Here is a 13621-nt window from a genome sequence, read left to right as displayed (position 1 = left end):
ATATATATATATATATATATATATATATGTGTGTGTGTGTGTATAGATATGTGTATATATATATATATATGTGTGTGTATATGTATGCTTATATATATGTGTGTATATATATATGTGTATATATATATATTTGTATATATGTATGTGGTATATATGTGTATATATATATATGTGTGTATATATATATGTATGTATATAAATATGTGTGTATATATATATGTGTGAAATCATCCATCATTAAACAGGGGTGGAGGCCTCCGGGTTCAACTGTCCCCCTTTTACAATGCTGTTATTGCTAGTATCACTCAACCTCCTGTGATTAGTAAACAGCCATCAGTGAGCTAATGATATATTTTTATGCTGATGGTCCTTGACCATGTGAGCAGCTGGTTTTGGTCGTCAGCAGCAAACTGGTTGATCCACTCTGAGAAGGTACTATTTAAAATACTGAGCTGAATACAGCACCTCAGACTGAGGAAGTCTTTTGGATGAAAGACGAAACCTATCTACATTCTTTTGCTTTGTTTTGTTTTTTGTTTTTTGAATGTCCAGAGGACAAGATTGAACTGTTTTGGATTTTTCTACCTGGATTATTGAGTATGCATCAGGACTGAGGAACAGTGATTCAAAAGAATGACAACTAACAATTGGTCTAGCATTAATCAATAATCCTGAGTGAAAAATAGAAGCTACTCCTCCACCTCGTCCAGTTGTTCTAGGAACATGAAATTTTAAATAATTAACAGGAGTGGATTCATTTATACTAACAAAATTCTGCTGTTGTAGCCAAGTTTCTGTCAGACAGAATAAATCAATATGATGATCAGTTCATTAACTAATAGGGATTTAGAGGAAAGAGATCTCAATAATCCACATTTATTATTTTTATTTTATTGTTCTGGTAAATTAACTGTGTTTATTTTAATAAGATATTTGTGATTTACATTTTGGACCTGCTTTTTGGTTTATTTAATTTAAGCCGTGGGCAAGCCGGCACTGTTGCAATGGGGGTTTGGATGGGTAACAGAGGAGAAGCAGTAGAGAGGTGTGGAGGACTACAACCCTAAAATGTATCCAGCTGGCAATAGAAATCAAATGCAACATTTTCTCAGCTCATGTTTTCTATCAAACTGTTTTATTTCGGTTCTCTATTTCTGCCTCTACCATAATGAATTTCATCTGAGCAGAGTGTATTAACTGCCACACTAACCAGCTGATTGAGAAGTCTGTCATCCAGCTGGCTGTCAGCGAGGCTCAGGACATGCTGCTGTGGTGGTGCACTGGCGATGGACCGTAGCTTTGTCCCCAGGGTGGCCCGTTGGGGTCCAGCAGACAACCCGATGGTGAACACTCTGATGTGGTGCTGTTTGGCCTCTGCAGCTGCTGCCACAGCACTTGGGCTATGGGGATGGTCACTTCCGTCTGTCATCAGCAGCGCCACCCTCAGGCTACTAGGAGATGTCTCTTGTCTGAACAGCTTAGTGGCATTGGTGATGGCGTAGGCAGAGAAGGTGCCGTGGCCAATAAAATCCATGGAGGCCACCTGAGTCTGGAAAGAGTTCAGGTTTTGCCAGTCTTTAAAGCTATGTTCCACCAACACTTTGCTGCTGTACTGCAAAGCAGAAAGGCGTTGGCGTAGAAGCAAGCCATCGAGGTGGAGCTGCAAGACCTTGGTGCTGAAGCGCAGAACGAAGTCCTTCTGTTGGTCAAACAGCACAAATCTGGTTTTCTCTGAGCTGTCGACCATAAACATGATTTCCACTGGGCAGATCAGAGCTGTGCAAAAATAAAAAAACATGATATCTTACATTTGAACAGCAATAGTATTGCACACATTTAAAAGAGCGTATTCGTTAGTTGCATACAAACCTTCCTAAACTTTAATCTTAGGTTTGTTTTAATGTTTGATTAATTGATTTGAGAATAAGTTCAAGTTGTGTTTATTTGTTATATTCAAGGTTAACATAAGGTTAACAGTACAATGAAATGTTTAGGATGAGAAGAACCAATTTGACTCACTAAAAAAAGAACAAACAAACAAGAAATACTAAACCATGCAATAAGAGTATAACTAAATTTGCCAACACTTAACAACCTTCTGTACAAAAATGAGCTCCTGTAACCTTAAATTACTTTTTTTAGTAAAACCATATTTATTTGTGCTGTGAAAAGGTGGCTGCTACATGCACTGCACCATCAGACTAACACCTGCAGGTTTTCCTGTTTGTAACAAGCAAGCCTCTTCACACTACTAATAAATAAATAAATGTACTGTAAAATCAAAAAGCTCAGCCAATAAGCATGAAAAGTCTGTACACCCGGTGCCTTGTTTATGAAAACAGTCCACATCCATCCATCCATCCATTATCTTTTATTCGCTTCTTCCGTTTTGGGTCAGGGGGATCACCGGTGCCCATGTCTAGCAATCACTGTGCGAGGGGCGGGGTACACCCTGGACGGGTCGCAAGTCCATCACCGGGACACATAAAGACAAACGAGACAAACAACCATTCTCTCTCTCACATAGGGACAATTTAGAGTTCCCAATCAGCCTAACATACATGTTTTTGGTCTGTGGGAGGAAACTGGAGTACCCGGAAAAACCCACGCATGCACGGAGAGAACATGCAAACTCCACCCAGAAAGGCCCCCGGACTGGGATTTGAACTAGGGACCTGCTCGCTGAGAGGCAGCAGCTCTACCAGTTGCACCACCAAGCTGCACCTTAGTGTTTTTGGTGCAAGATATTCAAGTGGGTAGGAGTTACACTGTGGAGAAGAACAGATATGGCCTTGACCACCATAGATTAATCTTCAGCCACCTCAATCATTTGAGGAATGTGTAATTTTAATCAGTATAAAAACTACGAAGCAAAGTTTCCTCGAATGATAGGGGTGGTTGGTTTAAACCTGTATGGTGGTGGTCATTTTAGATTTTGAAGTAGCAACCCAATTTTTGATAGTGACCTTTCTCATGCCTAGATGCAGCCAGCCACCATAATGGAAGTCGGTACTTCACTTATTTTCCAGTTATCATGCTCACAAAATGCATGGATGGAGGGTATACCCAATTCTCCCTCTTTACTTCACAACAAAAGACAAAAAGGACAAAGTAACTGGACTTCTGGTCCGTAGCTGAAGACGGGGAGATCTGAGCTTGCATGTTGTTGGTATCAGTATTATTAATAATTGGATCAATCCACATCCTCCTACATCACTGAGGTAAAAGTCAAATGAAATAAGACATGAGTGTTCAGACTGCAGTCATTTGGAAAAACATTGTATTGGATGTAGTACCACATATAAAAGAGACCTGGGCAGGATTTGTAAAACATTTAGACTGTGAAAAAATTACATATAGGTAACGTATGAGCAAAATAATTGGATTTGGGCCACTTTGGCCTGCAATGAGAATGTAGCCTAACTCCATACTAACTTTATTACAGTATATTGTTAGACCCAGATTAAATCATCCAATCACTGATAAAAATTAGACTCATACATTCATAAAAGGGAAGGGGTTTTAATTACAATGTACTTGAGGATATTTTTCTGTAAGGGAACAGGAGACAAGTAAGTAACTGATGATGGTTTGAATAATTAATATTAATTCCAGGAGGAGTTCTGTCTTACTTTTGTTGTTTGTCATTGTAGCGTTGGAGGAGTGTGATGGATTCCAGGAACGGTCAGCAGAGGTCGACAAAGAAGATGAGTGGAGGCGAGATGAAGGAAAGTTGGAGGGTATAAGGACAGAATTCATGGTGATGTTCATTCCACAGGTTTATGAAGGAAGGGCTGGTGTGGCTTGAGGGGAGGTTCCAAATTCAATTCAATTCAGTTTATTTATATAGCGCCAATTCACAACAAAGTTGTCTCAGGGCACTGTTCACATACATAAAAAAGCAAATTAGTCAATATCCTGATGCATGCTCAATAATCCAGATAGAAAAATCTAAACAAGTTAAGTCAAGTCCTTTGGACGGGTTCAATAAAATTAGTAAAGTTCTCTATCTAAAGAAGCCAGCAAACTCATTGACTCTTCACTTCATCAACCAGACTGTTTAAAGATGTATTTCCCCCAATTAATGTCCACATTTTGGATCTACTTAATTTGTCTTTAATGAATGGTTAGGTACCACAGTGCTTTATGGTTGCTGTAATTAAACCTTTACTTAAGAAGTCTGACATTGATTCAGAAATTCTGGCCAACAATAGACCTACATTTAACCTAACTTTCATCTCAAAAATTCTAGAGAAAATAGTTGCAGGTCAGTTGCGTGAACATCTACAAAGAAATAATCTGTTTGAAGAGTTTTAGTCAGGGTTTAGAGCTCATCATAGCACAGAAACAGCACTGGTAAAAGTAACTAATGATATTCTCATGGCTTCAGACAATAGACTTGTGTCTATACTGGTCCTGTTAGACCTCAGTGCTGCATTTGATACAGCTGATCACAATATTTTACTGGAGAGGCTTGAATATGATATTGGGATTACAGAAACAGCTCTAAAAAAAAAGAAAAAAAAAAGTCCATGCTCAATAATCCAGGTACACAATCTAATAATTTTTAGTCAGGTCATCTGGACAGTTTCTTTTTTTTTGTTCTAAAATTGTTTAAAATATACACTATCTGATAGATTCCAGTTTGTAAATGTAAATAATAAATCTTCTTCATACACCAAAGTTAGTCATGGAGTTCTTCAGGGCTCAGTGCTTGGGCCAATACTCTTTACTTTATATATGCTTCGATTAGGTAAAGTTATTAAACAGCATGGGATACATTTTCATTGTTATGCTGATGACACACAATTATATTTGTCCATTAAACCCAATAAATCCAATCAGCTACTTCGACTACAAGCACATCTTAAATAAAAACCTGGATGACCCTTAATTTTCTCCTTTTGAACACAGACAAGACTGAGGTTTTGGTTTTTGGACCTGAGCACATTAGGAATTAATTTTTCAGTCTTTCTCCCTCCTTAGATGGCATTAATCTGGCCTCCAGCTCTATAAATATTTTGCTCTGGTAATTGTGTGAATGCCTTTATAGGCATTCATACTATAGTGATTCACTTTTTCTTCCGTACGTTTTTCGGCATCTAACTACTCCCACAGTTTTTGTGCTATTTCAAAAAAAATCATACATCAAAACATTTTTATTGTTGTCGCTGTTGTCCATTGTTGTTATTATTCTTTGTTGAAACCAGGTCTCTCTTGTAAATGAGTCTTCGAGGCTCAATGGGATTTACCTGTCTAAATAAAGGTTGAATGAATTCAGCTGTTTCAGGACATGTCTGCTATGACGTTTGGTATTGGTGCAACTTTAGCTTTTTGAAATATTTATCCTTTTCTGGCATAGTTACTCTCATTGAAAATGAATGGAGCTCATTTTACATACTTCATAACTTCTGATTTGTTTATAACCTGGTACTACTACTTTCACATTTAGACCTGGTTAAGGTTCTTTCAGCTTCCTTGCACAAAAATTTTAAACAAAATTCAGCTTGTTCTGCTAATTTCAGCTGTTTTTTCCAGCTTTTTTGTGGTCCTTTCAGCTTCATTCTGCTAACAGCAACATTTTTGTGCTTGTTCAAACTTATTTATGCTAATGTATGCTTGTTCTGCTCCTTTCAGCTTATTTCTGAATGTTTCAGCTATTTCTGCTATTTCAGCTAGCATTTAGCTGTTTTCATGCTAATTTCATCTTTATCAGCTAATTCCACATTTTTTTGCAATCATTTAAACTTTTGTCAGTCTAGTTCAGCAAAAAACATGTTCCTCCGATATCCTACTAGTAATTCAAGCTTCTTTCTGCTTGTTTTAGCTACTATTTAGCTGTTTTTAGCAAATTCCAGCTTTTTGCAGATACTTTCAACTTTATTGTGCTGATTTCTGCCTGTTTCAGCCTTAGTGGGCACACTTAAGCGTCCTCCACTTCCTTTTGGAAATTTAATCTTCTTTCTGCATTGCTTTAGCTACTATTCAGCTGTTTTATAGAGAAACTAGGATAACTCTGCCATTTTTAGAGCTATTCAGATGAAACTTGGCATATTGGAAGATGATAACGATCTCTAATATACTTTGAATGTGTAATGAACATATATCTGTCAGATAAAATTCATAATTTAAACGGATTCTTTCATTTTTCTGGACTGAGTACTATCGTGCATTGAATGATTAAATGTGGATGGAAACGTGTTTTAATTTCTGACTCGCCAACAACAGTGGGTCGTTTATTAAAACGATTTAAAACAACATCACACATTTACATTAATTGGCAGATTGATTTCAACAACAGCTTAATTAATTAGCTTTACAATGAGAAACCATACGGCCATGGTATCTCTTGCAGCTTTGCAACAGACATTTCTGAAAATATCTGGATTAATTACTGGCAGATAGAAGAGTTTTAAAGATGGGAAATGAGGGAGTTTAAATGGAGAGAAAAGATGTGTGAGGGAAAATGTGTCGACGAAGAACGGCACCCTCCATCCGAACCCAGCTTAACCCACGGTACACTTCGCAGTTGAAGATCGACTTTTTACCTTTCTGAAGATATGTCAGTTCTGGCGTAAAGTTCCACTTCAAGCCACCTTTCAGCATCTCCGTAAGGATAGCAGAGAACCGTCCGGAGTAGTGACGGTACTTCGTTCAACAGCAGCTCACCTCTCGGGTGGGCTCGCATGAGCTGTGAGCCCGTCAGAGGTTCCACTCAGATGTGGAAGATTCCATAATTCCCACGAGACTCGGAACTTTGTTCTGCGTTCTGCGTTCCGAACTGCTTTGAACTAGGAAGTGTTGACCCTTTTAAAGAGGTCACTTCCGGTTCCTCTGAGAACTTCCTGATTGGTTAAAATGAGCCAACAGGGGTGTGGTCTTAGTGATGTAAGAGGTTATTAAAAGTCAAGGAGAAAGAGTAGATTGTTTTAAGAACAGACAGAAAGATGTTTTGAAGAAATGAGACTTTTTGGAGCCGTTTTCCTCCTATCTGTCTGAAAAAGTTAAACATGACATTTCTTTCCAGTAAACATGTTTTTGACCGAAACTTGACTTCTGACCGACTTACTCCTTCTCATTTCAGACAGAGAATCAAAAATGCATCATTACTCTTGTAACAGACATTAACTTGATTTCTACTTTGAATGAGGATTAAAAATCATTTATACTGTTTCACAGTTGATTTAAAATGAGTAGTTCACTTCAACATTTAAAATGGTTTGAACTAAACACACTTTTGATTATCAAGATATTGTAAAATAGTAATGATAATAAAAAGAGAGTGTTCTTTCAATTGATCAGTGCAGGACACATTTAGAAAGTCTCTGGATGAACTTAATTTTGTGTTTCTGGACTCAAATCAATGAAATAACAGTTCTTGTCCCAGGAAGGCCCTCAGGGCCAGATTTTGACCTGAGGCTTAGTTCACTACAAATGAAAATAAAAAAAAATCAGTTATTTCAGCTAATTTCAGCTGTTTTTTCAGCTGTTTTGGCTCTTTTCAGCTTTATTCAGCTAATTGCAGTTTTTTTTTAATCAATCCAACTTTTTCAGCTTAATTCGGAAAAATCATGCTCTACCCACTTCCTTCTGGTAATTTAAGCTTCTTTCTGCTTGTTTTAGCTACTATTCCGCTGTTTTTGTCCAATTTCAGCCTTTTTCAGATAATTTCAACTTTATTGTGCTTATTTCTGCTTATTTCAGATTTTTGAAATTTCAGATTGTTTTAGATATTTCAGATAATGCTCCTTCGTGCTTATTTCTGCTTTCAGCTTTTTTTTTTTGCTATTTCAGCTACTATTTAGCAGTTTTATGCTAATTTCAGTTTTTTCTGCTAATTCCACATATTTTAAAATCAATCCAACTTCTTTCAGCCTAATTCAGCAAAAATCATGCTCTACCCACTTCCTTCTAGTAACTTTAACTTCTTTCTGCTTGCTTTAGCTATTATCCTGTTGTTTTTGTGAAAATTCAGCCTTTTACAACTTTTTTGCACTCATTTTTATTCCTTCAGCCTAAATAGGAAACTTGTTGCTCTTTCTGCTTCCTTCTGCTAATTTAAGCTTTTTTATGCTTCTTTAGCTACTATTCAGCTGTTTTAAGATAATTATTGAGCAAAAGGCATTCACACGTGCATTTTCGCAGGAAATGCAATTTCTCTAGTTCTATTTACATTCAAAATAAATTGTTAAATTGCATAATAAGTAACGTTCCATACATATTTTTAACATTCAAAAACATGCATTCAATTAAATTCAGGTTGATTTTAGAGCAAGAAAAGAAGAGGTGGAGGGAGGGGTGAATAATCAAGCTGGTAGGGGTGAAGGTAATGGCCTGCCCTGCCATGAAATGTCCCTTATTTATTTTTCAATAGTATGGATAATAATTTTTCTGAGCTGGCAACCCAAGTACACAGGGGCCCAGTTACATCCAACAAAAGTATAAAATGCAAAAGAAAAACAGTAATAAGATATAAGATATGAACTAAGAAAAACATTGTTTACGTACTGTAACCCCAGATTCTATGAGTATAGGCATAGCCCTTTAAGGCTGTCGCTGGTGTGTTTATCCCGTCATGCAAAGCATTGCACTGAAAAATTGAGTCCACGCCCATCTGTTCTGTGGGCCCCACCCGGTCCATATAAATTTCGTTAAGAGCGGGTAATCGGCTCCCAAATAGCTTTTTCTTCATCCATTTAGGAGCCAGTGAGGCCCGACGCTTAAAAAGGGCCACGCCTATACTCATAGAATCTGGGGTTACAGTACGTAACCAACGTTCTATTTCGTATAGGCTTCGACCTTTAAGGCTGTCACTGGTGGGTTAAGGGCGAAGCAGATGTAGTCTCCGCCTCACTGGGTCCATTCGAACACCATAAGAAGCACCCGCTTGCCCAAAAAACATCTTGCCACTCAGCTCTCCATGTGCGTAAATACGCATCGCGTAATTACGCGCACCATTCACAGACGTGCATTGCGTAATTTATGCGTTCCGAGTGCATGAACGCCTCAGAAAGGTTTTCAACGGAAAAGAGGAGAGGCTGAAAAAGGCTGTGAACAGAGCAGATCCACGACTTTTCAATATGAACATATTAATAATAAATGAACTGATTATTAATCAAATGAACTGATTGATGACAGTAGTCATGATTAGTGACAATAGAACAAGAACAACAGTCACAACCTGTGACTAATAACAAATATCTCGCACTGTAAATGCATGCAGTCAGATGTGAGTTTAAACCTAGATTTCATGAAACAACAATATTCATTCTGTTAAGGCACTAAGGACAGAATGCGTCATGGAACGAGCCGACACATCACATAAATATAAGAGAATAAATGAACAGGGTGTTGACCACACGGCCGCAGTACAAATATCCTGCACTGACATACCATTATGCAAAGCAGTCGAAGATGCGATACCTCTGGTCGAGTGAGCCCTGAGGTTGTCAGGAGGCTCTAAAACTGATGCTCTGTAGACTTAAGAAATGGCCTCACACAGTCAGTGTGACAGGAGCTTGGTGGATAACGGGCGACCTGCAGATGCGTCTCTATAGTGCACAAACAAATGTTGAGTCTGACGCAGTGCCGCCGTGCATGCCACGTAACACGTGAACGTGCGTACAGGGCAGAGAAGATGGAAAGATGCTTCTTCTTCTGATTTGTGGGGAGGAGGGAAGAATCCCTCCAATGATATCGCTCTTGCTTTAAATGAGCTTGTGATGTTTTTAGGCATAAACGCTGGGTTAGGCCTCAGATCAGCTGAGCTGCCATCAGCCAAAAATCTGAGACATGACGGAGCGACAGAGAAGGCAGATAAATCACTCACCCTCTTAGCGGATGTTAGAGCCAACAGAAGGGCTGTTTTAAGAGACAGGAATTTAATCAGAACCTGATCTAGTGGCTCGAATGGAGCTTTGATCAGGGCTCGCAGAACCAGCATTAAATCCCACTGTGGAGAAAGTGGGCGTGAAACAGGCCTGCATCTCTGTACACCTTTTAAAAAACGCTTTATCATCAGATGATTAAAAGCTGTTCTGTCCCCGAAATCTTCATGACAAGAAGAGATGGCTGCAGCGTACGTTTTAATCATGCTGAATGCCATATTTATGTCCATCAGCTGCTGCAGAAAGGACAGCACACCACCTAGTGGACATGAGGTGGCCTCTACACCTTTCTCCATACACCAGTACTGAAAAGCTGTCCACTTTGATGTGTACAGCGCTGTGGTGGAGGTAGCACGTGCATCCTGGATCGTGCAGACTACATCTTGGGAGAGACCCATCCTCTGTAAACGGATCCGCTCAGCGGCCAAACCCAAAGGTGCTGGTCTATTTCTGGATTACTCCTTATCGCTCCTCCCACCTGGAGGAGAGCATCCTCCCTCCACAGCAGTTTCCACGGGCGCCCCGATAACAGGCGTCGTAGAATTGGGAACCATGGGGCATTCACGCGCTCGAGAGCCACCAGGAGGGCTGTCAGTCCCTCTTCCTGAACTCAGTTCAGAAACCGTGATATCAGCAGGAGTAGGGGAAATGCGTAAAGAAACATTTTGGGCCACGGGCTGTGAGCAAGCGTGTCCACCCCTAGCGGTGGTTTGTCTCGCGGGCTCAGTGAGAACCATAGTTGACACAGAGCGTTCTCTCGTGTGGCAAACAAGTCCATGACCACTTTGCCAAATTTCTACCATGTCTGAGCCATCAGCTCTGGATGGAGGGTCCAGTCCCTGTGACGCGGACCAGCCCTGGACACACATCTGCCCCCTTGTTCAGAACACCAGGGATGTACACTGCTCTTTTTTTTCCCCCTTGTTTTGTCCGGCATTGTGACACTTAGAATTATTGTTTGAGTGTCAAAGTGATGCCTAACAAATTTACTTTCACAAGCAGAGCATTATGGCTGGCCTTAATGCTCCACTTGATATATAAATTAAATTTAATTAGAATATGCTTTGGGTTTGTTCCAGATGTAATGGACACGGGGATGGAAAACAAAGAAGATAACAAAGCAGAAAAGTGAGAGAAGAGTTAAAATGTAAAGAAGGAGATAGGGATAGAGGAGAGAGAGAGAAGGACTCTTAGAGAGGTCAAAGTCGAGAGCTTCAGGTCTTTTTGTAAGATATTCCAGGAAACAGGAGCGGAGTAGGAGAAGGCCCATTTGCCAAGTTCAGTCCGCACTGAGGGAACACTGCAGATAATAATGTCCTGAGAACACACAGTGTAGCTGCACTCACGCAGACATATAGAAGGAGATGCATGAAGGCAGCAGACCAGGAAGTGATTTAAAGATGAAAATGTACCAGTGAGAGAGTCTGGTAATTGTCACCTCTTGTGTAAAGTCTAAATATGTCCAAAATGTTTGGGACTGGTGTGCGGACCAGAATAATAAGTGGTTTAATGTCAAATGATGTCAGTTTGACAGAGCTTTGTGTTATTGAGGGGCTTAGGATATTATCAGCCCATTAAATTGTCGTTATTAGTTGTTATCATCCCCATATATATGTGTGAAACTGTCCCACCTACCTCCTAGTACATTTAAAGGTACATTATTAGGCCCGAGCAGCGAAGCACTGTGAAGGCCTATTGTAATCGCTCTGGTCAAGCCCGAGCTGCAGTTTATTTCCGCCAAATGAATTGCCGTTTTGGGGGCCTTAACATATCCCAAAAGTCACCAAATTTGGCGGACGCATCAGGGCTGGTGAAAAATTAAGTATTTTAAGGGCGTGGCAAAAATCGCAACAGAAACAGATCAAGAGCGCCACCTAGAAATGTTCAAAATACCCTTCGCATTAACCTTAGTTTGTTGTAGAAACATGAAATTTGGTAAGTTTGTCCAATTCTCCGAGATGTACAGAAAACCCTCTGGCAGCAACGTTGTACGATAAACAGGAAGGCGTCCATTTTGGAATGCCGGCCCAATTTTCACACCTTTTTGGCGGTTTACAGCCTCTGCATTTGAACAAACTCCTCCTAGGGATTTTGCTCAATCAGTTTCAAACTTGGCCATTTTGGTCAAAAGGCACGAGGGACACAAAGTTATCTAAACGGTTTGTTTTGAAGCATGTTGAAGGGGTGGGGCCAGACCTCAAACTTTGACATCTCACCATGAAAAACGAAACGCTAATAGCTCCTACACGAAAACTGTCTGAGACATAAAACCTTCAGTGATTGATCCACATTCTGTCCCCTGCAAGAATGAATGGCCAAATCATGACATCACTTAAGCCACGCCCCCTGACAACAGGAAGTGTAAAGTTTTACCATGAACTGTCCCTATCTGACCCCTGTTACCTGATCAGCATGATAGTGTGTCCAGTGACCGAAGACATGTTGTTGTAACTCGCTTTCCAACACTGACATTTTGGGGTGGAGCATGTGGACGTCGCCATGTGGCAAAGTAAGAAATAACGCCGTCACCATACGTTTGGCTCTAAATTCCACAGATTTGAACCGAGGTTCACCAGAATCAGTATGATCGATCATTATCGACCCCTTGAACAGGAATCCATGATAATTGCCCAATAGCCTCCACAATGCCCCATAGAATATTTTAAAACATCAGCCCCAAGCCATTTTTTGACCTATAATTCTGAAACTCGACGAACATCTGAATCTTCTCAGGACCTTTGAAAAAGTCTCTTGGAGCCCTGGTCCAAATTCAACAGTAAGTCGTCCATTTTGGGTTAAAGGGTCATTTTTGGCCATTTCTAATGGCAAATTTTAACAAACCCCTCGTAGGGATTTTGAGTGATTGCCTTCAAACTTGGTTAATATGCCCTTAAGACATTGGGGAGTAAAAGTTATCAAAAAATTTAAGTTTCGTTAATTTGAAAGGGGCGTGGCCAGGCCTCAAAGTTGCACTTCATGCCATAAATTTACAAACGCTATAACTTTCACATTGAAAAACCGAAATGCACCAAACTTGGCATGACTCATCCCTGTTGGATACCCGACTATCCACTTAGTCATATTTTTACGCCATCAAAGCCCTGCCCCCTCAGGCCAGGAAGTCTATTTTTTAACTCGGAATGCTTCCTCTTTGACACCATTGACCTAATCAGAATGATCCTATGTTAGAAAACGGATAATATGGTTTGACTTGATTTAAAGCGCAAACCGTTTTTGCGTGAGGATGTGGGCGTGGCGGTGTGGCAAATTAAGAAGTGACGCCGTTGCAATACGTTTGGCTCTAAATTACACAGATTTCAGTCGAGGTGCACCAAAATCACTATGATCGATCATTATCCGCCCCTTGAACATGTACCCATGATAAGTGGCCAAAAGCCTCCACAGTGCCACCTACATTATTCCTACAGTTACAGCTTAGTGAAACAACATCCGATCTGCACCAGATTTATTGTGCATCATCACTGAGGACTTTTAGACACATTGATATTGTGATTTAACATATGACTATAGTGCACCCCCTACATTATTCCAACAGTTATATCTCAATGATACGTCATCCTATCCGCACCAGATTTTTGGTGCGTAATCTGTGAGCACTTCTATATACATTTGTGTTGTTATTTAACATTTGACTCGAGTGTGCCCCTTACATTATTCCAAAAGGTATATCTCAGTGATATATCATCTGATCGGATCCAGATTTTTGAATGCAT

General features: G+C 39.9%; 1 protein-coding gene across 1 annotated transcript in view; it reads right to left on the bottom strand.

Annotated features, from left to right (window-relative positions):
* Positions 1-1753, bottom strand: part of LOC119426030 (collagen alpha-1(XXVIII) chain) — a gene marked incomplete at its 3' end in the record, with an annotated part of 22703 nt that extends 20950 nt beyond the window's left edge. Inside the window, 1 exon segment of the mRNA XM_037693590.1 lies at positions 1211-1753. Coding sequence (XP_037549518.1) covers positions 1211-1753 — 543 coding nt within the window.
* Positions 1754-13621: the final 11868 nt, after the last annotated feature.

Source organism: Nematolebias whitei, chromosome 19, assembly GCF_014905685.2.
Source record: "Nematolebias whitei isolate Nwh7 chromosome 19, NemWhi1, whole genome shotgun sequence".
Taxonomy (NCBI): domain Eukaryota; kingdom Metazoa; phylum Chordata; class Actinopteri; order Cyprinodontiformes; family Rivulidae; genus Nematolebias; species Nematolebias whitei.
The sequence above is the reverse complement of the archived record's forward strand: the minus strand, read 5'-3'. Positions and strand labels throughout refer to the sequence as shown.